Source organism: Rhinolophus ferrumequinum, chromosome 5 (assembly GCF_004115265.2).
Source record: "Rhinolophus ferrumequinum isolate MPI-CBG mRhiFer1 chromosome 5, mRhiFer1_v1.p, whole genome shotgun sequence".
Taxonomy (NCBI): Eukaryota; Metazoa; Chordata; class Mammalia; order Chiroptera; family Rhinolophidae; genus Rhinolophus; species Rhinolophus ferrumequinum.
In genome coordinates this window covers 42,033,286-42,056,536 of record NC_046288.1, presented here as the reverse complement: position 1 = coordinate 42,056,536, position 23,251 = coordinate 42,033,286, and the positions used below count along the sequence as shown (strand labels likewise).

The 23,251-nt window shown below is 38.5% G+C and overlaps 1 protein-coding gene across 3 annotated transcripts in view; it reads left to right on the top strand.

The window, feature by feature from the left end:
- Window positions 1-23,251, top strand: part of ABCG2 (ATP binding cassette subfamily G member 2 (Junior blood group)) — a 101,943-nt gene that overhangs the window by 20,669 nt on the left and 58,023 nt on the right. For 2 of the 3 annotated variants that reach the window (XM_033106630.1, XM_033106629.1), the window contains exons 3-13: window positions 1,456-1,515; window positions 2,126-2,240; window positions 2,808-2,960; window positions 5,281-5,438; window positions 7,448-7,599; window positions 9,109-9,213; window positions 10,157-10,407; window positions 14,681-14,763; window positions 17,647-17,736; window positions 18,905-19,029; window positions 20,155-20,309. In XM_033106630.1, coding sequence (XP_032962521.1) covers window positions 1,456-1,515; window positions 2,126-2,240; window positions 2,808-2,960; window positions 5,281-5,438; window positions 7,448-7,599; window positions 9,109-9,213; window positions 10,157-10,407; window positions 14,681-14,763; window positions 17,647-17,736; window positions 18,905-19,029; window positions 20,155-20,309 — 1,447 coding nt within the window. Of the gene's footprint in view, window positions 1-1,455; window positions 1,516-2,125; window positions 2,241-2,807; window positions 2,961-5,280; window positions 5,439-7,447; window positions 7,600-9,108; window positions 9,214-10,156; window positions 10,408-14,680; window positions 14,764-17,646; window positions 17,737-18,904; window positions 19,030-20,154; window positions 20,310-21,943; window positions 22,034-22,907; window positions 22,991-23,251 lie in introns of all 3 variants that reach the window. The other variant, XM_033106631.1, reaches the window with a different exon arrangement.

Below are 23,251 nucleotides of genomic sequence, written 5' to 3'. Positions count from 1 at the left end.
AACCCTATTCCTCATTAAACCTGAACGCACCCGCTTCAGCCGCCATTGATGACTCCTGCCTGAATCAGCAATAACTGTCACGATGATAGTTCCAGAGGGTGATTTTCTGTTTTCATCCTACTCTTCTGTATGGGTTAGTTTGCATTCTACTAAAAAGAAAAAGCTTCATACGTCATCTTTTCATTCATTTATTTATATCAGTATGGGCTCATGGATTCCCATTTTATTCAGTAGCATTTAATAGTAATGCATTATCATTATTTATCTCGATAATCGTATTGTTTCCTATTTGGTCAGTGGGAAACCCTTCAAGGTAGGTTCTGGGTTTTGTTGTTTTGAACTCATTTTTTTTTTGACATATTCTCTCATTCATTGAGTGTTTTGTTGGCACTGCAAGAAGTTCCAGGCTCACTGTGTACTTAGCCTGCCTCAGACCTGAAATGAGCTGATGTTCCTTTTTGTGGAGTTTTGTATTTATAGCCATGACCTAGGTGTTTGTAATGTTCATTGCTACTGGGATGTCATAGCTTCCAGGCCTTTTCAGTGGGCAGACCTAGGGAACATAGGTATGTAGTTACATATACATGCATGTAAACCTTTTTATATCTGTTTGTGCATATAGATTAAAACCCCTGACCTCCAACTCCTATCTAATGCCCCACGGTTATTTCCATGTTTGAAAAACATCTCAGGAAGTAAAACCTGGCTCTCATAATTTTTAGTATACCATGTTTCCATGAAAATAAGACCAGGTCTTATATTAATTTTTGCTCCAAAAGACGCATTAGAGCTGATGGTCTGGCTAGGTCTTATTTTCAGGCATACATGGTAGCTACTGACTAGCTCAGTCCATTTTCTTATTCCTTAATATAAGCAATCTCCCCACCCTCAGCTGTCTCCTCTCTTCCTCCCAGCTCTCTTTGCAGCCTGTTTCGTGGGTGCCGGAGGTTGCTGCACCCCCACCCAGCACTTCCATCACCTTTGCACTAAGAAGGGAAGGCAAAGCCTGATGGAAATGAATGATGTATTATTTGAAAATGACATAATAAGTAGGGAATGTAACTAAGAATTCTTTCCGTTAGTCAATACCTATTATGTATCTAAGTTTTCTCCTACTTCTTGACATTTGTTTTTACTGAAAACATTTGGTTTTCCTATAAGTAATTATCAATTATAAAAATGTACAGACTCCTTTTTGTTAAAACAAATTTTGAATGTCTACTAGGTGCTCAGGAAATGTAGCCATTTTTCTTATCAGACCTGACTAGTGATGACATATTTTGTAGACTAGACTTCTTTTAATTGACTGTTCAGTTTCTTCTTCCTTTAAAAGTTTGGTTGTGCTTGTTTTCTGTCTAATTTCATCAACTTTCATTGTGTATATTAAACATGATGTAAATTAGTAGAACCGGATTTAAAGTGAACCAATAAATCAGTCTGTTTTGGCATTTGCAGTGGGATCATGAGACCTGGCCTCAACGCCATTCTGGGACCCACAGGTGGAGGCAAATCTTCGTGAGTATAACGAGCATCAGTAAGCTTTTTCTCTGCAGTGTTAGTGTGCGTGGAAAGATCACTTTTAGGAGAGCAGGTGTTTGTTGAGCATCACTACGTGTCTAGTCTGGTTCTAGGTGCTATGGATCTCATGCAGTCATGCTAGCTGTGGTTCTGTCCTAGGAGTAGGAAGTCTTATTAGGTCAACTTTACTAACAGGAGGTGATAAAGTGATTGGCATATAGCTGCCAGCTGTGATTTGAGGTAATGGGGTGCAAAAGGGTGGGGAGATGGAGCCAAAGGCAAAAGTGAAGGCTTGAGTCTCAGGTAAAGGCATACATTGCCTGTGTTGTCTCCCCCAAGGTCAGACAGTCTGGAGGGCAGTGTGGGAGGTCTACACTGGATCAGCCAGCAGTGCCTTGCTTTATGTTCTTGGGCTTTATTGTAGCATAGAGTCAAAAAAAAAAAAAAAAAAAGGAAAGTGAGAATTTAAAATAACAGATAATTATAGTGAAACCATAGAATTTTTTGATCAGTTAACTTTCTAAATTGAGCAGAATTTGGATTCAGTGTAGCTCAGAGATCTAGCCTGAATGGAGGGAAAAAAAAAATTACGCATTTCTTTTTATAGGCTGTTAGATGTCTTAGCTGCAAGGAAAGATCCACAGGGATTATCTGGAGACGTTTTGATAAATGGAGCACCTCGACCTGCTAATTTCAAATGTACCTCAGGTTATGTGGTACAAGTAAGTATGCGTGGATTTGCATTTTAGATTTGTCCTGTTTCTATGTGGGCAAGTGCCATGGCTGATAGTTCAGTTTGCTTCCCATTGATGACATGGTATGGGCGTAAACCCATCTTTCTTTGCGCCAGCTTTTGATAATCTCCCGTAAGACATGGAGCAGTATTAATTGAACCTGCAGGGAGAATCTAAAATAGGACTCTTGTAAGGATATATTTCCAAAAGATACACTGTTTTACTTTTCCCCCTATCTTTACCTTTCTCCTTCCCCTAGCTTAGAAAGGTATTTTGGCAAATCCTTGTATAAAGCAGTCTGGAAATATCTGCTAGTAGTAGATAATCATAATTACCAGTGTTCTGTTGAGGGGTTCAGATAGGGAGTGAGAATTATTCCATTAGGTGGCTGCTCTCTGTATATGGAGTTACTGTGATTTGTGTAATTGCTAGTTGATCATTATCTGTAACTCTCCCTTGAGTATGTTGTTATTGTGGATTAAGTTACATATACTACAGAGTGATGGTACCAGAAAACACCTGATATGTCTTGTTAAAATGCCCTTTTGCCTTAAGGATGATGTTGTGATGGGAACTCTGACAGTGAGAGAAAATTTGCAGTTCTCAGCAGCTCTTCGGCTCCCAACAACTATGACAAATCATGAAAAGAATGAACGGATAAACAAGGTCATTCAAGAGTTAGGTCTGGCTAAAGTGGCAGATTCCAAGGTAACGTGGAAAAACCTGATGGTATCATCTCCAGGCAATAGGACCTCCGCGGTGTGGATAGTGTAACTCTTAGTCACATGTTTTCTATAATGTGTGTGGTCAAAAGTGGCTGCCTGCCTTAGGGTGAGAAAAGTGACTACATAATATGGAGGTGGGAATTAACCAGAAAAACATCAAAAAATGATTGAATCCTGGAAATGAAGTACAGCATGTCGTCCAGTATGTAAAAATGTTCTTTGCAAAGAAAACGTGTCTCTTCCATGTGATTATAGCTCGTGATCATCCCCCACACAAATTGTTTAGGTCCTGTCCCATTCGGTATCTGTACACTAATTTTTTTCTTTCTGCTTTCTCCTTCCGCTTTTAGCTATTCTTCCTCTCTTCCTCCAGGGGACTTTGTTGTTTTGGAGGCATATTTCTGGAATTTATAAATGACAAAACTCCATGGGTTCTTGCTCTATGTGTTTCACTTTGCTATAATTTGGCTTCCAAAATTATTTCATTCAAATTGGGGCTTATTACTAATTTGTGTAGCACTGATGTTGTTTTTCTATAGAGTTTCTTTTGGCACTTTGTCTCGCATCCATCTCTTCCTCCCTCTCTCCCTTCTGCCAATATTACTGGCATGTGCTGGGCTCTCTTAGGTTTTATAGGTAACAGTTATTGGCAAGAGAGACAAGAAGAACTCCTTATGTGTGTTGTGCAGTATCAGGAAATGAGACGAGTGAGTGAAGTTTACAGTTGATGGATATGTATGGAGAATTTGCTGGGAAGACATCTGAAGCTCTGGGTGAAGATGAGCTTTTTAGATTCTGATGGCTCCCATTTAATTCCCTGTGATATCCCTTAGGGGGAATGAAGACTGGGGTATTCTTCTGGCTGCTGCATCATAGTACACTTTCTGACAGTCTTTTCTATAAAGTATACTTTGCTATATTTTGTTTGGTAGAACACCTCTGAGCTACTACCATGTACCACTTATTTTTGTTTCATGAGTGATTGGGTTTCCTTTGCTGGGTCTCTGTTTATTTGATTTTGTCATTCCAGTAAGGTGCTTTCCATTTTTTACCTTTAGGCAGTCATTGCCCTGAGTTCCTTGCAAGGATTTCTAAGGAATATAAGCTGAAGACGGTTGTTGACTTCTTAGAATTTATTTATGTAATTGATTGAATACATTAAGAATGTTTACTTTTTATGAAATTCTAAATGTAACAGAAATATGGAGAGAATCATCTCATTACTACATTTTTGACATGATGATAGTATAATTAATATAATGGTATGGTTACTAATAACTTTCACCTTGATTTCTCAGTTGTTAACATCTTTTTCAATAATGGCTTCAGGTTTTTCTTTCTGAAGTAATTTAAGCAAAGTTATAAATATCATATTTCACCCCTGAATACTTGTTATGCATTTAAAAAATATATATTTGGCTATGTTACTGCATTACCATTGTCAGCTAACAAAATTAATAATATTTAATATCAGCTATATAGAGCTGATATTCACTCACATTTCTCCAGTTGTCTTTAAATGTCTTGTATAGCTCAGTTGTGATTGGATCAAATCAATGGCCTGAGTACCATTTGAATATTCCCTCATGAAGACTCTTAGTGTAAGAATTGTTGCCTATCTCCTGCCTTTCCCCAAACCTTCCTGTTCTCCCAACCGCATACAGGGCCATTGAGTGTTTGAAAAGACTGAGCCAGTTGCCCTGTAGAATATTCTGCCTTCAGAATTTGTCTGAAAGAATGAGTCGGGAATTCTGTGGTGAGTTAGGTTATAAACGGGGTCAGTTTTGGAAGCTTATGGTGATTTAAGGGGTGCTAATGTGGGTGGTAGAAAGTACACTTCCTTAGTTGCCACCCCCCAATCTTGTAACTCCACTTGAGGACTTTTTTTTTTAGGAGGGTAGAAAGTGGCGGGTATTAGAAGACCTAATAAATTATAGATGTTTTCACTTTTTACTGTCCTGTGCTTAATCTCCATTGTCAGACTGTGATTTCACTATGTAAGGGCTACATCTTTCAGTTCTAACTTCCATCTTAAAGCTAAACATTTGATATGATAAGGGACATATAGAACGATTTGAAACATGGTTTCATATCAGGCTTAGCCACATACAAGCTCTGACCTGAGCCTCATTTTACCTGTTTAATTAAGGAGAAACCTACCTCCCAGATACTAATTTATTTGCTGTTCAGAACAAATGAGGATATGAGATAACGTGCCTCTTCCAGGTTTGGCAAATGTTAGGAGCTCAACAAATGACTAGCTGTGGTTGTTATTGTTAATATTGACGATAATTGTATTTTAGGTTGGAACTCAATTTACCCGTGGGGTATCTGGGGGAGAAAGAAAAAGGACTAGTATTGGAATGGAGCTTATTACAGATCCATCCATCTTGTTCCTGGATGAACCCACAACTGGCTTAGACTCAAGCTCAGCAAATGCTGTCCTTTTGCTCCTGAAGAGGTAAATGCTAGGGGAACATTATTCTTAATTGCAGGGGACACAGCCCACCATCCCACGTGGGAATTGAACCTTCAACCTTGTTGTTAAGAGCTTGCACTCGAACCAAGTGAGCCATCTGGCCACTACTCCAGAAGCTCAGTGGAAGCTCGTCATCTTCAATCTAGTTGTGAAGGGCGCAGCTCACCAGCCCATGTGGGAATTGAACCGGCAACCCTGTTGTTAAGACCTCGTGCTCTAACTAACTGATCCATTCGGCTGCCCCCAGACATAGACTTCATATGGCATTTCCTACCTATTATTACCTTGTTTTCTGTGATTCCTGTGCACTGGTAAGCAAGTCTTTTTGCTTGGATCACAGGAAATGTGAAGATGGGAAGATTTCTAAGATTTTCAACATCTTTAGTTTTACATCCATGGTACACAGACGTGACGATGCCAAGTAATGGGTCTGGTGTTCAAGTTCAGTTAGAGAATACATCCGTGGTGTTTTTATCATCTGCAGCTATGTTAACAGTGTTCATAGCGAATGATGAATTGATAAGATAACAGTAAATATTATCATGATGTTTTAGACTAGTTCGCACAAAAGCATCTTTGCTTATGCCTAGAGCTCTAACCCAATCTCTCTCCAGCTTCACTGTGTGCACTAATCTCCTGGGGTCTTGTTCAAAATGCAGAGTCTGCCTACAGCTCTGAGGTGGAGAAGAGTCTCCATATCTAGTCGGAGATACTGATACTGATGCCATTGGTCCTCCGTAGCAAGGCTCTCACACCAATCCACTTCCCTGCTTCCGGTCCTTTTGCAGCTCCTTGTTGTCTACTGACTAACGTTCCACCTTCTGAGTAAAGGGATTCATCACATGCTTGGTTTTTGACGCAGACTCTTTCATTAGCTTCTCTCCTCCCCACCCCCCTAACCCAACTCTGCAATGACACTGAACTGCTTGTATTATCCTGAATTGACCTTGGTATCGCACTCTTTCTTCCCCACGTTTCTTCACCTTGACTATTTATATTTCTTCTTGACTTAGTCCTATCGGGCCCTTTATCTTCTATCATCTTCAGAGGTTATAATCTTCTATTTTGCTTATAAGGAACCCCCAGCTATTTCTATTCCACAGTGTACTGAAATGATTGATTTACTGGCCTGATCCTCTTTGAGGCAGAACAAACGTGTACACATTGCTAACACATATTTATAGTAGGTGCTTAGAATATGCTTCAATTGAAGTGATTCTTCTCATAAAATATATTTAATAACAGTTTTTGAATAGTGCTTTTGGCCTTTGTTACTTCTATCCATAAGTAGCAAATCCTGTGTAAATGTAGTTTAGCAATGTTTTGGCTACGGTCTATTGAACCCCAGCCCCGCTCCTTGCCAACTGTGACACACTGGGCCAGTTACTAACCTTTAGGCTTGTCTGTAAAATACAGATAATAATTCTGTTGGTACTGTCAGTATTGTCTCATAACTACCTCATAACAATATTGTGACAATTCAGATGTGGGTACCTATATTTAGCAAACACATAGTAAGTACTCAGCAATGTTAATTGTAGTGTTAGGACTGAAGAATGAATACCAGTTCCTATTGGACTGGAAGACTTAAATGATCCATAAGACTGGAGCATCAATGACTGTTTTAATATTTAGTCCATAATAAGTTCTCAAATGTGAGTGTACTTACAAGTTACCTGGGTGCTTATTGAAAATATGGATTCCCAAGACCCAGTAGGTCTGGGAAGACTGTTCAGGAATCTGCAGTTTTAATTCATGGTCTAGTTGATGTTATAGACTGTTCATAGGACACTTCAAGAAACCTTCATATTTCATAAGAACATTGGATTTATGTCCCCTAACTCTCAGAGAGATAACAGGAGATGGGAAGTTAGTAAGAGAAAATGAAGTTGAACTAGAAATAAATGATCTAAAGGCTGGAATCAATTTTGCTGCTAAGAGATGCACGTTTCATATGTTTAATGACTCGTTATTTTCTCACTTTCAACTAGGATGTCTAAACAGGGAAGAACCATCATCTTCTCCATTCATCAGCCTCGTTATTCCATCTTCAAGCTGTTTGATAGCCTCACCTTGTTGGCCTCAGGAAGAGTAATGTTCCACGGGCCTGCTCAGGAGGCCCTGGCGTACTTTGCATCAGCTGGTATGGTTGCCTTTTTCCTGCAGGGAGATCCTTCCTCAATAGAATCCTGAGAGAGAGCAGAGAAGGACGTGAGTGCTGTTTGGTCATTGGGTAGACATAGTATGGGTTCCACCACTGCAGAACATCTTTGGTCACTTTGGTGCTGGAAGTTTTCTTCATTTTGCAGCACTAGCTTGTTATTCAGGCCTCTTTCTTGTCCTATTTGAGTATGCGTGCATACTCTGTGTGTGTGTAGGACTGTTTCTACTGGGCCTCTATGTGTTCTGCTTGCCGGTTCTGGTGACCTTTTCCTAACAGTTCAATAAATATACTGGCCTCACAGCCAGTTATCTGTCAGTTGAACATTTTTGGAAAGGCCTTACAGTACCCCCAAATCATTTGTGTTCTTGACTCTGACAGATCAGGTGTAATCACTATTTTTCCTTACATGGAATGTTGGTCTGACTTCATGAGGGGTCATGGAAATGCTGCTTGCTTTTCTAGTAAATTAGATTGGAGTGGGTATGAGTGACTTACCAGTCAATAGAATGGCTACTCCTGAGCCTGACTTTGATGGGCCAACATTTCTGACAGTTCTGGTCAGTCTGGTTCTATTTCAGATAGAGAAATGTAATTTTTTTATGGCTCATTCAGTCTGCTTCATTTTAGAGATATTTGGATATGATTATAGATGATTTTCATGACCCCAACTATAATTGTAAATAGTCTTTAGCTGTCTTTCAAAATTTGCTTTTGTTGAATCCCTATCATTTAATACAATCAAACACATGTGTGACTGGTGAGTATAGGGGAGGTGATTCTAAGAATTAGACTATAGACCAAGATGAGTTCAGATGATCTGGCTCTAGAAGTCAAGGTAAGACTTCAAGTGTGCGGTGTTGCTCACGTCCTCTTCACAATGCTGCTCTGGTGATTTGTTCTCTACATTGCAATTCCAGCTGCATATTAAATTTGGATCTGAATTTAGTAGATGGAGAAGGAACCATTGCAATAGTAGGTACTGGCATTCTCGAAGTCTGTAGAGGAGCCTTGACAACTGAGCACGCCCTGGGTTCCTCCTTAACACAGACCTGCTGCGCCTCCTCTGGCTTTTGTTGTTTCCTTGCTTTGAGGAGCATTAGTGCTAGATGCAGCTTTCTTTCTGTTTTCTTTTTCAACCCATATATTTTTCCCCCTCGGGCCTATATTTAGATTTTTGAAGAAGTAATGGTAAGAACCAGAGCATATTGACAGGTATTTCAGGTCTCATGAATTACGATGGGTAAGGCTTTGTGGGAGTCCCAGGCTGGTTTGGAGGAGGATTTTGCCAGGAGATGGAGAATTATTGAACTATTGTGTGATTGAATATGTAAAAAGAAGGGGTAACTTAGTAAGGGGAGAAGAGAGAAAGAAAACGAGGGAGAAGTTGTTAGATTCTGTACCCCAGCCTCACCTCCCTCACCCCATGCGAGTGAGTCATTATTTTCCAAGGCCATGAATTTTGTGTACCTGAATTGCCTTCTTTTGTAGGTCACCACTGTGAGCCCTATAATAACCCTGCAGACTTCTTCCTGGATGTCATTAATGGAGACTCCTCTGCTGTGATATCAAACAGAGAGGATGAAGATGGTGAAGGTATGCGAATTGGTCCAGAGTCACAGATTATCACCTAGTTGAATTGACTGAAGCCTAGCAGTGTGGTAGCTCATTGAAATGTACCTTTGTGAATTTATATTACTAAAGCTGCCCTCAGATGCCAATCGTCTTAGTACGTAGAGGCTGTTGTAACAAGAATACTATAGACTAGGTGACATATACAAGACACATTTATTTTTCAATTCTGGAAGCTGGGTAGTCCATCAGGTGCCAGCATATTCAGTGTCTGTTGAGGCCCTGGTTCATAGGTGGATGACCATCTTCTTTTGCCTCCTCCCATGGTGGAAGCAGGGAGGGAGCTCCCTGGGGCCACTTCTAAGAACACTAACCCCATTCAGGAGGGCTCCATGCTCATGATGTATTTGCTCCCGCCTTTAAATACCATCACATTGGGGACTGGGTTTCAGTATATGAAAATTTGGGGGACACAAACATTCAGTCTATAGCACCAGTCAAAAAGTTTTTGTTGGCCATGAGTGTTGTGTTTTTTATTTAATTTATAATATAACATCTATCTGATAGTGTCTAAGGGGAGTTTCCATTAAAACATATGACATTGTTTATGTGGTGTTTTGAAATAAGAAACGTGGTAATTTGTGCATTTGCACATAGTAGAAAGCAAGGATGACATTTTTATGTGAAGAATTCCAACTTCCTATTAAGTTTATTTTGAAAGAATCAAGGTGCAGATATTATATTTAGGAAATGGTGAGTGGGTTTGCTGTATCAGTAAGTTTATGGAAGTTGTCAGTTCATTTAACTATATATTTCTAATGTGTCAAACAATAACAGATCTAATAATGATTCACAGTCAAGCTTTAGAATTTAGATGTTAGGGAAGTATCTATGAAACAGGTTACAGAAAAATGGACTAAATCAGCTATTTTGTTAATGCTTTCCTTTATCCACTTTTCTTCCAAAGCCAAGGAGACTGAAGAGTCGTCCAAGAGAGAGAAGCCACTCATAGAAAAAGTAGCTGAGTTTTATGTCAACTCCACCTTCTTCAGAGAAACAAAAGCAGAATTAGATCAACTTTCAGGGGTTCAGAAAAAGAAGAAGAGTGTAGTCTTCAAGGAGCTCACCTATGCCACCTCCTTTTTTCATCAACTCAAATGGATTGCCAAGCGTTCGTTCAAAAACTTACTGGGTAATCCCCAGGCTTCTATAGCTGAGGTAATGTTACAGATTCTTCTAATTATGCTCTGAAATGTTCATGTAGCAATGTTAGATTTTGACACCATATATGTTAGGATATTACTATCTTCTACTGACATTTTCAGCCCATTCCATTTGGGATATCAAAACAGTCAATGGAACAAATAAAACATAAAGAAAGTTTCACATATAGGAAATTTTTTACAAGTGATTTTTGGACCACGCAATTCAGAATTTATGTTGATTTGGATGATCTTTAATAGATCATCACTGTAGAGAAAATTTGTTTTCAAAAATTGTGGAGTAAAGGAATTGTTTAGTCCCATTTGGGTTTTTCTGGTGGCTGCATACATTTATTTTCTGATTTATTCAACAAGATTTATTTATTCTTGATCAAGTGCTGCATTTGGGAGCTTGTACATCCAGTGAACACAATGGGTAAAACTGAAAATCCCTGCTCTTCTGGAGCACATTTTCTTATCAAGAGGGACAGCTTGTAAATTCATGCAGAAATAAAATATGTAGCATGGCAGAAGGTAAAAGTACTGTAGGTAAGTTTAAACAGAGAAGTGGAGGAAGGAAGAGAAATAGAGAGAGAAGGAAAGGAGAGGGGGAAAAAGGGGTGGTTTGCATTTTAAGTCAGGTGGTCATGGAAGACTTCACCTAGATGTCAGTGAATGCACCTGAATGGAGGAGGGGCTAGTCCATATCTGAGGGAAGAGCCTGTGTGCAAATACTGTTCCTTATAATAGACCTTCCTCATTTTGGGATTCTAGTCTTCAGACAGCAGTAGATGCCTAAAACAGTGTGCAACTGACAGAAAGGTAGTAAGCCAACTTGACTTCCATTAAATAAGGCTGTCATTCACTGTCAGATTAACTTTCTCTTCATTAAGATGAAATAATGTTCTTTTCATCATTTGGCTGGTCTGTTGATAGTTGTTTATTCCTCTGTATGGATTTTCTGTTATTGTGAAGCCCTCTGTCATACAAAACCTAGTATTTTCAGTTCATTGGTCACATTTCTAAGGAAATCAATTCAGCCAGTTATTTTTCGAGTTATTAATTTTATTACCAATTATTGAATTTCTGTTGACTACCAAAAGATGGCATGAAGTTGGCTGTATTACTGACTTCTTACCACGTGCACCATAATTTTCAAAGTTCAGTACTGTTGCTTTCTAAGTTTTAATACCCAGAGCCTAGGTTACTCTTTGAGATGTACTGCTAAGATCCCAACAATTTTGGGACTTGTTATTTGACATTTCTGTCGGAACACGAGCACTTTTGTGTACTATTAATCAAGGGTAAATCTTTGTTTTTTTTAGAGTAGATTTGATGTTATTTGTAAACAAGTCTGTGAATTATGTCAACCTGGTTTCCCATTGGTCAACAGTGAGATGATGTAACGGAGTTGATTCTTCAGTGTGATTCATGCATTAGACTTTTTCACTTCGAAAATAAATTTCTCATGCCTCCAAGTGGTTTATGAGTGTCCTGTCCAAGTTACATATATTGTAGTTCTGAGCAAGGCCTGATTAGAGTGGAAATATTTCTAATACACCACGAGTCTGCATCTTTTGGTGCTCGAGTTCCTTCAGCTGCAAACCCCAGGCCTAGTGTCTCCAGGTTGCCTGTTCAGCCCCCTTGCCTCCTCAGTGAACTCAGTTCCACAAAAGGAATTCCAAAATGTTCAGAGCAGTGGTGATCTCATACAATAGGGATAGAACCTTGCATGTCCCTGAGCAGCTGCTTAAGTGAAGCAGCTCTTGTTCAGGTTTTTGAATAGTGGTATATTAGCTTAGGGCTGGAGTTTGCCAGTTATTTTTGTAAAGGGCAGGTAGTGATTATTTTAGGCTTTGCAGGTCATGTGGTCTTTGTCTCATGTAGTAATCTCGTCCATTGTAGTGAGACAGCAGCCACAGGTGATACGATACATAAACAAATGGACATGGTTGTGCTCCAATTGAACTATTCATGGACAGTGAAATTGAATTTCACATAAATTTCATGTGGCAAGAAATATTCTTCCCCCTTTTTTTCAACCTTTTAAAAATGCAAAAACAGTTGTTATCTCTTGGACTGAACAGAAATACATGGTGAACCCTATTTGGCTTTTTGCTATATCTCATTGACCCCTGGTTTGGGTTTTTAATTTTCCATGTATGTCATTTTCTTCTCTAAGTGTTTGAAGGTGTAGCTATTAAAACGTTTTATGGATTCCGGCTGATAAATCTTGTATCTGTTGTCTTAGAGCTTTACTTAGGTTTGAACTAGTCATTTACGTGATTTAGACTTTGCTACTGATAATGCATTTAATGGAATGTATTTGGAAGATCTTAGAATGAATGGATTATCTGTGTAAAAAGATTTAATGTACATTTAACGTATCAAGTGTTTCCTGATAAAATCAAGTTGGAAAATATTATCTTTTTGAGATTCATCTATATTGTTAGCATATTAAACATTTTGACTATCATTAATATTTTTGTGACAGCCATAAAAGTATCTCAGAACTCACCTTGAGAAATATTGGTAAATAAATTTGAATAAAGATAGAATCACAGATTTAGAGAATTCCTTTTTTTTCTTCCTGTTGAAGATAGAGGCCAGATACACAGACAAGGAGTCTTTGCTCCATTGTGCTGTGTTTACTTTATCTCTTTATTTTCTTTTCCTTAATGCAAATGGAAATAAAAATGTACCTTGTAAAAGCATGAAAGTATTGTGGGATTAGTCATTTTGAAAGCTGACTGAAAATACTTTTAGAACTTTGCAACCTATAGGAAACATCCTAATGGTAATCCTGGTCATCTGTTAGTAGAAGATATCAAGTTCGAATGCAAAAGAAACAAAGCAGGTGGAGTGTCCAGTTTAAAAAGTCTCAATATTCTTAAAGTTATACTGTGTAAAAGTATAGACTTATATAGAGCATGCTTGTATGTTGATGGAATCATCCTAATTTGTTTTGGAATCTTGATCTGTTGACATGATGTACAGTGTTCCCTGAGGGTAATTAAAATATGCCAGGGCAATAGATTTTTTTCAAAAAGTTTTCTGTCTTAGCAAGGCAATTTTTAAGGTTGTTTCAAATCATATTCTTTCCAAACTCTGGTCTTCACAAAGTAGCTCTCACAGATCGTGATCCTTTTTTCAATTTTGATTTGATTTGCTTCATGCCAAAAGCTTGCTTGACAAATGACTTCAAGTCTTGATACCGTTGCACTGTTATAGTCCTGAGATTTTTGTTTTTCTCTTTGAAATTTGAAGATTCCAAGTACAAGGTTGAATATTTTATTTTCTATTGATTACTCTTTCTTACATTTTTGTATTTAATACAATTTAAAACTACAATAGGTAGAAGTTCCTTAGACAAATTATATCAGAATGTAATTCTTAGCCTTTGCTTATAGAAGTGTCTTTCAGAGACAATTTTATCAATCTTGAAAATAAGTGATGTTTACTCAGTTTTCTTAGCACTCATCCAACACACTGAGTAAGTGACGGTAGGTCAGCGTGGCAAAGAATTGGCGGCTTAGTTCTAGACTGTGGGCCGTGGGCCCTACAGGCTGAAGTTGCTGGAGAAGTGACAGGAGACTGGGTCATGGAAGCACTTGGGAGCCCTCAGGGAAAGCTGACTGAATGCTTTGGTGACAGTGACAATGCAGTGACTTTTCCATGCAAGGTGGACTCTCCCTAGGAGGATAGGCAGTCATCCCCAGCTCACCCCTAATTTCTTATTGTGCAAAATTCCATTGTTAGCTATTTTATGTGTGCTTGAAAATTTTTATTTAGTTTTATGTTAAGTGTAAAGGTATCCTGTTTTTACTCGACCTCTTGAAATATAAAACTATGCATGTTCACTACCAGAAAATTTGAGAGGTCAGGCCAGAAATGACTGCCACTTCAAGTTGATTTTATTCCCGAAATGACTCTGTTGTCGCTTGCACTGTTCTACTCTGTGTGACATTCCAAGTACCCGTAGCCTGAACTGGATCCTGAACTGCCGGTGCCATGGAAGCACTGGGAGGAATTGTAGCTTTTCCGGTAGTCTACTTTGTTCTCCTGACAGGCCCCCAACACACAGAGAAGTTATTTTTTATTTTAATTTAGACAGCAGTCTAGTAATATACACAGTTTTACATTTTCCCAAGCACTCTGGCCAAGCTATTTAATTTTCTATCTCAATTGAGAGATTTGATTATCGCCACATATATTATATTATAATAATAAATAGTGTGCTTTTTCTTTTAATTGAAACTCTTCCTCCCCTTTTTTTTTCTTTTGGAAAGATAATTGTAACAATCTTCCTGGGACTGATTATAGGTGCCATTTTCTATGATCTTAAAAATGACTCTATGGGAATCCAGAATAGGTAAGTAAATTTGAATTTTGATTTTGAGAAAATGCTGTTGCTTTTTTCAAGGTAATGCTAACCCATTAAGAGTTTGAATTTCATAGAAGTATGGGATGAATTTCGGAGGAGGATAAGTCAGTGAATTGAAAGCTTAATGGGACTGTTAATTATAGTGTGTGTGTGTGTGTGTGTGTGTGTGTGTGTGTGTGTGTGTATGGTGGTAAAATACCATAAATACCACACAAAATTTATCCTGGTTACCTGTTTTTAGTGTACTGTTAAGTAGCATTCATCACGTTCACATTGTTGTGTAAGCATCACCACCATTCATCTCCAGAACTTTTTTTTTTCCATTTTACCGAAATAAATCTATGTACACATTAAACAAAAATCCCCATTACCTCTTTCCCTATTCCCTGGCAACCGTTATTAGACTTTCTCTGAGTTTGACTCGTCTCAGTACCTCATATAAGTAGAGTAATAAAGTACTTGTCCTTTGGTTACTGGCTTATTTCCCTAAGCATAACATCTGTAAGGTTCATCCATGTTGTAGCGTGTGTCAGAATTTCTTACTTTTAAAGGTTGAATAGTACTCCAGTGTATAGATGCATGACATTTTGTTGATCCATTTACCTATCCATGGACACTTGGGTTGTTTCTACCTTTTGGCTATTATGAATAATGCTGCTATGAACATGGGAACACAAATCAATATCTGTTTCAGTCTCTGCTTTAAATTCTTTTGGGTATATACCCAGAAATGGAGTTACTGGATCATTTCATAATTCCATTTATTATTTTATGAAGAACCACCATCCTGTGTTTCCATTTCTTTCAGCAGTGTATAAGCGTTCAATTTCTTCCCAATCTGGTGAACACTTATTATTTTATTTTATTTTTGACTTTGTAATAGGCACCCTAATTGTTGTGAAGTGGTATCTCGTTGTGGTTTTGATTTGCATTTCTCTACTGATTAGTGATGCTGAGCATCATTTCATGTGCTTACTGGCCATTTCTATATCTTCTTTGGAGAAATATGTATTCAAGTCCTTTGCCTATTTTTCAGTTGGGTTTTGTTTTGTTTACTGTTGAGCTATAAGAGTTTAGTATATAAGATTATACAGGATATTAATCCCTCATCAGAAATAAATTTGCAAATATTTTCTGCCATTCTGTGGACTGTTGTTTCACTCTATTGACAGTGTTCCTGGATACATAAAAGTTTTACATTTTCTCGCAGTCCAGTTACTTTTTTTGTTGTTGTTGACTGTGAGTTAATTTTCTTTCTATTTTTTGCTTTGTTTGACGTGGGGAGGTGAATAGGACTCCATAGTATCATGGATTACCACCTTGAAAATAATTAGAATATATTAATTTCTTTAACAAAAACTGTTTAGTGTTATAAAATAAATTCTTATAATTTAGGAGGAATTTCACTGTCTGATAGTCTGAATCATTATGAATATTATTGTACTGTTACATGAAAAACTTAACAAATTGAGCTGAATGTTGCCACGTGTCCTATTTCTGAAATTAGCTTTTCCTTTGAGACTAGGCTTTTTCATGTGTCTAGAAAGTTGCATAGCTGCTTGTGTACTGTGTCTGGCTATATTCCATTTATTTATTATTGTATAAACATTGACTTTTACAACAGCCTGTTGTCTGAGTTCTATTCTTTATTATTATTATTATAATTTTGGTGCTATAAAAACTTACCTAGTGTCTATGGACACTGTTTTGGGGGCTGTTCACTTGGGTTTGAATTTTTTTACGTGCTCTCTTATTTTTGTGCCATATAAATGATGTGTCACTTAATCTCTTTTAGCTCAATTTAAATCCTCAATGTCACGTAAGTCATTTGGTTATGAAGGGATCCCAACACCATTTCAGGGATGTTAGCATGCTTTATATAAAATTTATATTTCCATCAATGTGTTGATAAATTGTGCTTTCCTTTATAAACCTTAATTATTTCCCTGAGAGAGAAGCATTAATAGTCATTCTTTTCTTACACATGCACAAATTAATTTTTCCTTCATAAGCATGATTTACTTTCTTTTTGAGCACGTTGGAAACCACGTTGGCGATGTGTTGTGTAGGTTTTGCTGATGATTGTATTGTCAAAGTATGTAGTACAGTATCGATGGAGATTTGCCTCCACTGTTTTTCATTTTGCCTCCTCATATCTTAGTTCCATCTTTACTCAACTTTGAAAAAGTGGTTAATAGAGCTTTTTAACCTTTGCATGCTTTATTTGGCTGTTTTTCTGTTCATACATTAGGACTGATAGTCAGTGTTTTTGTTAGTTAAAATTCAAAGTGATAGTACTCTTAACACCTATGTAATCCTCAGCTTGGGTTCCATAATGAGAACCCCAGGCGGGGTAGCTTAAACAACAGAAGGAACTTCTTACCCTTCTGGAGATCTGGGTGCCAGCATGGTCGGGCTCTGATGTTGGCCCTCTGCTGGCTTGGTGCCCCTCCTGCTGTGTCCTCAGTGATGCAGACAGAGCTCTGAGGTCTCTCCCTTTCCTTCTAAGGGTGCTAATCCCTTCATGAGGACCCCACCCTCATGACTTCATCTAAACCTAATCACCTTCCAAAGATGTCTAACTACCGTCACACTGAGGGTTAAGGCTTCCACATAGGGGTTTTAGGAGACACAGTTCAATCCATGGTAACCCAGGAGCCTGAATTTCAAACTGTGCTACATGGAGTCCCAGGGGCACCACTCTGGAGACACAGGGATGGTGAGAGACCTAATGGGCTCACACTTCCCTCTCTGTTTTAACCAGAATAGTTGTTTAACGTTGTATCATTTGAAGAAAGAGTTTCGCAGGTAGGAAATTGATTAAAAACGTTTAATCGATGCAATGCTTTAGTTCCCTGTCTCTCATTACAGAGCTGGGGTGCTCTTCTTTCTGCTAGATAACCAGTGTTTCAGCAGTGTTTCAGCTGTGGAGCTCTTTGTGGTCGAGAAGAAGCTCTTTATGTGAGTATGTCTCTGTTCTGGGAAGGCGGCTGTCCAGTGTCGGGACTGTTGGTCAAACTGGTCACATCCAATTTTAGACCCCAGATTACTTCCTGGGGATGACTAATGTTAATTGAGAAAAAGCAGCCAGAGACTGGAAGGAAAAGCATGAGCACGTGGGGACTGAGACCAAAGGAAAAAGGAGTTTCAAGATTAGGGCATAGCCAGCAAGTGCAAATGATGCAGAGAAAGCAGGAAATAAAGAGGCTGCAAAGGATCTTTTGTTTTTAGTAAATACAAAGTCATGATGACCTTCAGTGGAAAAGTTTGAGGGGCTTGGTAGAGAGAAAGTAGTGGGTTGAACAGTCAATTGAAGATGGGTGGGTAAAGGTGACAAAGAATATAGGGCAAGCTTAGCCCTCAATGGAAGGGAAATGGAAAGAGCCTGAAGACAGCCTTGAAATAAAGTGCAGGCTGTTTTGTTGTGTTTTTCAAATTTGGAAGACACTTCCCTATTTTTATATGCTTGAAGAAAGCAATCATTAGAGAGAGAAAGAATGAAGATATTGGTGGAAGAGATTGGAATGACAGGTAGAGTTTGTGGGACAGAGGGGGATCTAGGACTTCAGAGGGAAGAAAATAGGATTTCATAGCTGACCGGGACGTACAGTTGTCAGGCACAATCCTTGATGGGAGGAGTGCCATTTTATTTTTCATCATGAAATGGAAGGGGTAACCAGGGATTAGTGAACGGAAACGGCACTTGGGGGTGTGGAGAATAGCAGTGCCACCTTCTTCACAATCAGAAGTGGGGAGAAAGAAAACCCTCTCTGACCACTGGGATCAGCGGCTGACGTGCTCTTCTTCACGTGAGCCAGTGTCGGAAGAGGGAGCAGATGCAGAACCTGTTTACCTGGAGTGGGGGTCCCCAAGGGCAAAGTGGATGCCATTAGGAGGGAGAAGAGGGGTCGTTGCACAGAGCTTGGTGGGACGATGTCCCAGGGGAGGGCACCTGAGATGGTGCCTGATGCTGACTTGGGTGACAGGGGTGGGTAAACCTGCAGGATGTGAGAAGGTATCTGTTAGACCCCTGGTGGCCACAGAAATCTGTGCAGCAAGTGTTTTCATCATCTGGTCTGTGCCTTCTTAAACTAATGTGCGGTGTATGGTCTGAATTTTTGTTTTTTAGACATGAATATATCAGTGGTTACTACAGAGTGTCATCTTATTTCTTTGGAAAACTGTTATCTGATTTACTGCCCATGAGGATGTTAACAACTATTATATTTACGTGTATAACATACTTCTTCTTAGGTAAGCAATATGACAGAAAGTATGTGTGTTTAGTCTCCAATGTGAGGGGAAGATACTTTCTTTTCACAAGAATATATATAACTTCTTTACACAAGCATATATGCTGGGTATCCCAAAAAATATATACACATGACTTGTATTCATGTTTTGTTATTGGTATACATTCAGTATTACAATTTTAATACAGTTTTTTCCTTTCTTAACATGTGTATATGTTTTTTGACACCCTCTGTATATATTAAGATAGTGAAAAATACAAACTTTGGAGCATATTGGGTTCAATAAAGCTCTTGTTTGATAAATGTAGACAGATTCGTTTGTGCATTGTATTTAGGCTTCACCCAGGCTCACTGCCTCAGAATTTCCATATGTTTCCATGTATATTTTTGATAGAGCTTTTGGAGAAAATGCTCTGCTTGAGCTTAAACTTCCATTTTACAGATAAAAGGTGTATCATACAGAAGTAGCGTAGAACCAGGATCCTCAGACTCCTGACTCATGGTCTTAAGGCAGTTCCGAACTCTTCAGGTTGTGTGACCCGTAATTGTAGCCCATTATAGTTTATAAAGCATTTTTGTGAAACAATTTCACGGCTTCCTCAATCCCAAGCTCTGTGGTACTTTGTCTCAGCGTCTTGGGTTCTGAGATTGTCCCTCGGGTAGTGAAACTACTGGGAGCTCACGTAATCCTCGTCTTCCCAGTTTCTTCACCAACACAGTTACAGCAAACACTGAATAATGTGGTGATGTCTGGGTGAAAAGCGTGTGCCCCTGACAATTCTCCTTCTCTGAAGAGAAGCCGGTAGAATTCTGGCCAGGTGTGCTGCCTCCAGATCTCCATCTCAGGCACTCAGAAATTGTTAATAATTCCACATAAAGAAGCATAGGTGTTACATGGCAAAGTGCTAATGCAGTAAGTATAAAATAGAAAATTGCGTGATCATTTTATGCAATTATATGGGGTGGGGGGAGATCAATGAAATTAGTGACCCAGGATGGTTTGATAGGGGATGAATTTTTTTCATTCCGCTATCAGTTTCTCAAAATAGAATGTTATTTGCACAATAAACAATTCGAGATACACAGTGACCTAGGCAGTTGGATTAACCCTTTCTGTCTTCCTAAGGATTGAAGCTAGTCGTGGACTCTTTCTTCATCACGATGTTTACTCTCTTGATGGTGGCTTATGCGGCCAGTTCTATGTCACTGGCCATAGCAGCAGGTCAGAGTGTGGTATCCCTAGCAACATTTCTCATGAACATCACGTTTGTGTTTATGATGGTGAGTAGAAGCTTCTTCTGTGAGAAGTAATTATTGCCCCTCATTCCCTTCCTGCAAATTTACCTGTTACGGAAAACCTGCTTGGAGGATTCTGTAAATGGGACTCTTAGTTTTGAGGAAGCCATATATTAAAGTGTAGCTCATATTAGGGAATGTACCAGCTTTTTTTTCATCTTACCCAGCCTTTTTCGCTACTGTTAGTTAACAACTTTAGTTAACCTTTTGTTGCAAATGAGATTTTAAAAGAGACTTCTTGGTGACATATAGTGAAACCTTGATAAATGGGAACTTAAAAAACCAGAAAAATTTTCATTCGAAGACTTCTTCATGAAAATGACACCTTAATTGCCTGACTTTGGTCCCTCCTGTGTTTTGAAAAGTACTAAAAAAGTATTGAAAAATTCAAAGTTCACACAGTACTAGTTCCCATTCTTTCTGAGTTCTTGGCATTCTCTTACATCAATATATTTCTGCATACCTTTTTTAAAAGTTATTAATCCTAACCTTACATGCATCTAAGTTTTACACACACATAGATAAATAAGCAGGTGAAGGGAACCAGTTGTCACATTTCCCCTCCTACATGAAGTAAACAAGAATGCTTAATCTATTTACTTACTACCCAAGTCCTTTCTGCTAGAAAGGAGTAGATATCTTTAAAACTTGGTAATAAGCACAAACTCTTGCCATTGGAAACAACTAATCTAAACTTTACTGAGGAAGTGATAAACCTTCCTTATTTCCTAAAATGTCATCCAATAAATAAATGTCCTTCGATACATTTATCGAGAAAAATGTTTTTTGTTTGATATATTTGAGGCTTTGATTTATTAATGTTTAATGGTTTATATAGAGAACTTTTAAAGCCCCTCATAAAACTGTATTTTACTGGGAGATGTTATATATTAAACACAAGTTAAAACGTATGTAGTGACACCAGCAACATTGTCATTGTTATGCCCATCCCCCATGGCAGTGCCAGTGAAGAGAAGTTTTGTATGATCCTCTTTTTATGTACCCGTCTGTTGCTGGAGCGGTCCTTCCTGGGATCTCCATTGCAATACTGCTTTTTGTTGCTTTAAATGAAGGTATTTACCATATTTTATGCTATACTTCACCACATTATACTGTGTACCTGTCTAGGATATGGGTTACTTCAGGCATGCATTCTGAACCCCAAATTATTCTTAAAGTCATCGGGAGATAGAATGCAAACCCTGTAAATAACAAACTTACTGTGTTATGAGGTAGAGAGGGGCATGAGGAGCTCAGGATATGTTCATTATGTCTGTTGGTGGGAACATACAGTGGTCGTATCATTAGAACAGGCAGTACTTATGGACCTTCCATTGTGTGCAGTCACAGAGAAAGTAAAGCCGTCACAAGGATCTTGTAATTAAAGGAAACACAGATATATTGTCATTCCTTTAAAACCATAAACAGCCTCAGCTATAGAGAGGAATACCCATGCAAAGAGGATATGCTGAGTCTTTAGATGAGTGGAGAGAATTTCCAGAAAGACTTGGCCCAGCAGTAATGTTTACAAGGTTGTATGGGACTTAAAGAGGATATTCTCTAGAATTTGTCATGAAACCACTCCACCAGTCCTGACTCGTCATATTTGCTCTTTGTAGTTATTTGCCGGGCTGTTGGTCAATCTCAGAACCATAGTGCCTTGGCTGTCATGGCTTCAGTACTTCAGCATTCCTCAATACGGCTATGCGGTAAGTTTTCCTCATCTGTTACCATGGCTGGTTCATTGTTCCCAAGCTAGGAACAAACAAAATAAAGCCTGACCATCTCATGTCCCCAGACAAGGACTTGGAAGTCTCCCAGGAAATCCATTTGGGGACCAATGAAGGAGAGCCTTCTATTAAGCCTTAGGTCACCTTGATGATCACCCGAGTTTTTTCCCCAGTCACCATGCTGTTTGAGGTGAAGAGTGTCGAGATAACTCATAGTGAAGTAGAAAGATTTACCACTTGATGTAAAAAAAAAAAAAAAATGTAGTTGCTTTTCAGTGCAATGGGAAATAGATGAGACAATGGGAGCCTAAAATTCATATTTTATATTATTGAAAGAGAATTTAAGACCATATATATAGCCACTATTTGCTTTAGAAAGATAATCAGCTCCAAAGAAAACTGTATGTATTGATGTAATATAATTGAGTTTCTGACTCCCTAGAATTAAAATTGCTTTTGATTAAAACAAACAAGAATGTACGAAAGATGCTACTGTGAATTAAGAATAGTCATTGAGTACCACCGTATCATTTTAATTATAGTGTTTATGGGGTTATAACACTGGGGAGATAGATAGGAAGGAATTCTGGGGGTAATATAGTCAAAAATCTCCCTCTTGGCCAAATACTTTATTTCCTTTGTATGAGAGCCAGAATCCCATCGTTAGACCTCTTGATTGTCAGGAAAATTTATTGTAGTTGCTTTGGTGTGACAAAAACTGTGCATGTGATATTTGGTTTGTTTTTAGAAATAACAATAAAGTTAAACTAGGAGGATGGGATTGTGATAATTTTTTGGAAACCTTTTGAAATTTAGAAATACTTGCCTTTCCCTGCTCCTCCTTGTGTTTCAGGCTGTGCAGCATAATGAATTTTTGGGACAGAACTTCTGCCCAGGACTCAATGTAACAGCAAACAATACCTGTAGCTTTGCCATGTAAGTTTACACTCAGTACCATAATGGGTTTGCTTACTGTGTGGTGTGATGCAGAAAGGCCACTGGGCTCAGAGCTGGTGTGAGTCCCTTCAGGTCTGTGACTTCCCTGAGCCTAAGTTTTCTTATCTGTAAAGCGAGTTGTTTATTAATGCATGTGAAAGTGCTGTACAATTTGTAGGTATTCTACTACAGTCAGATTGTATTTATGTTGGAGAAATGGTTCTTATGTGTTGTTTGTATTGGAACCTTTAAATGTTCCTT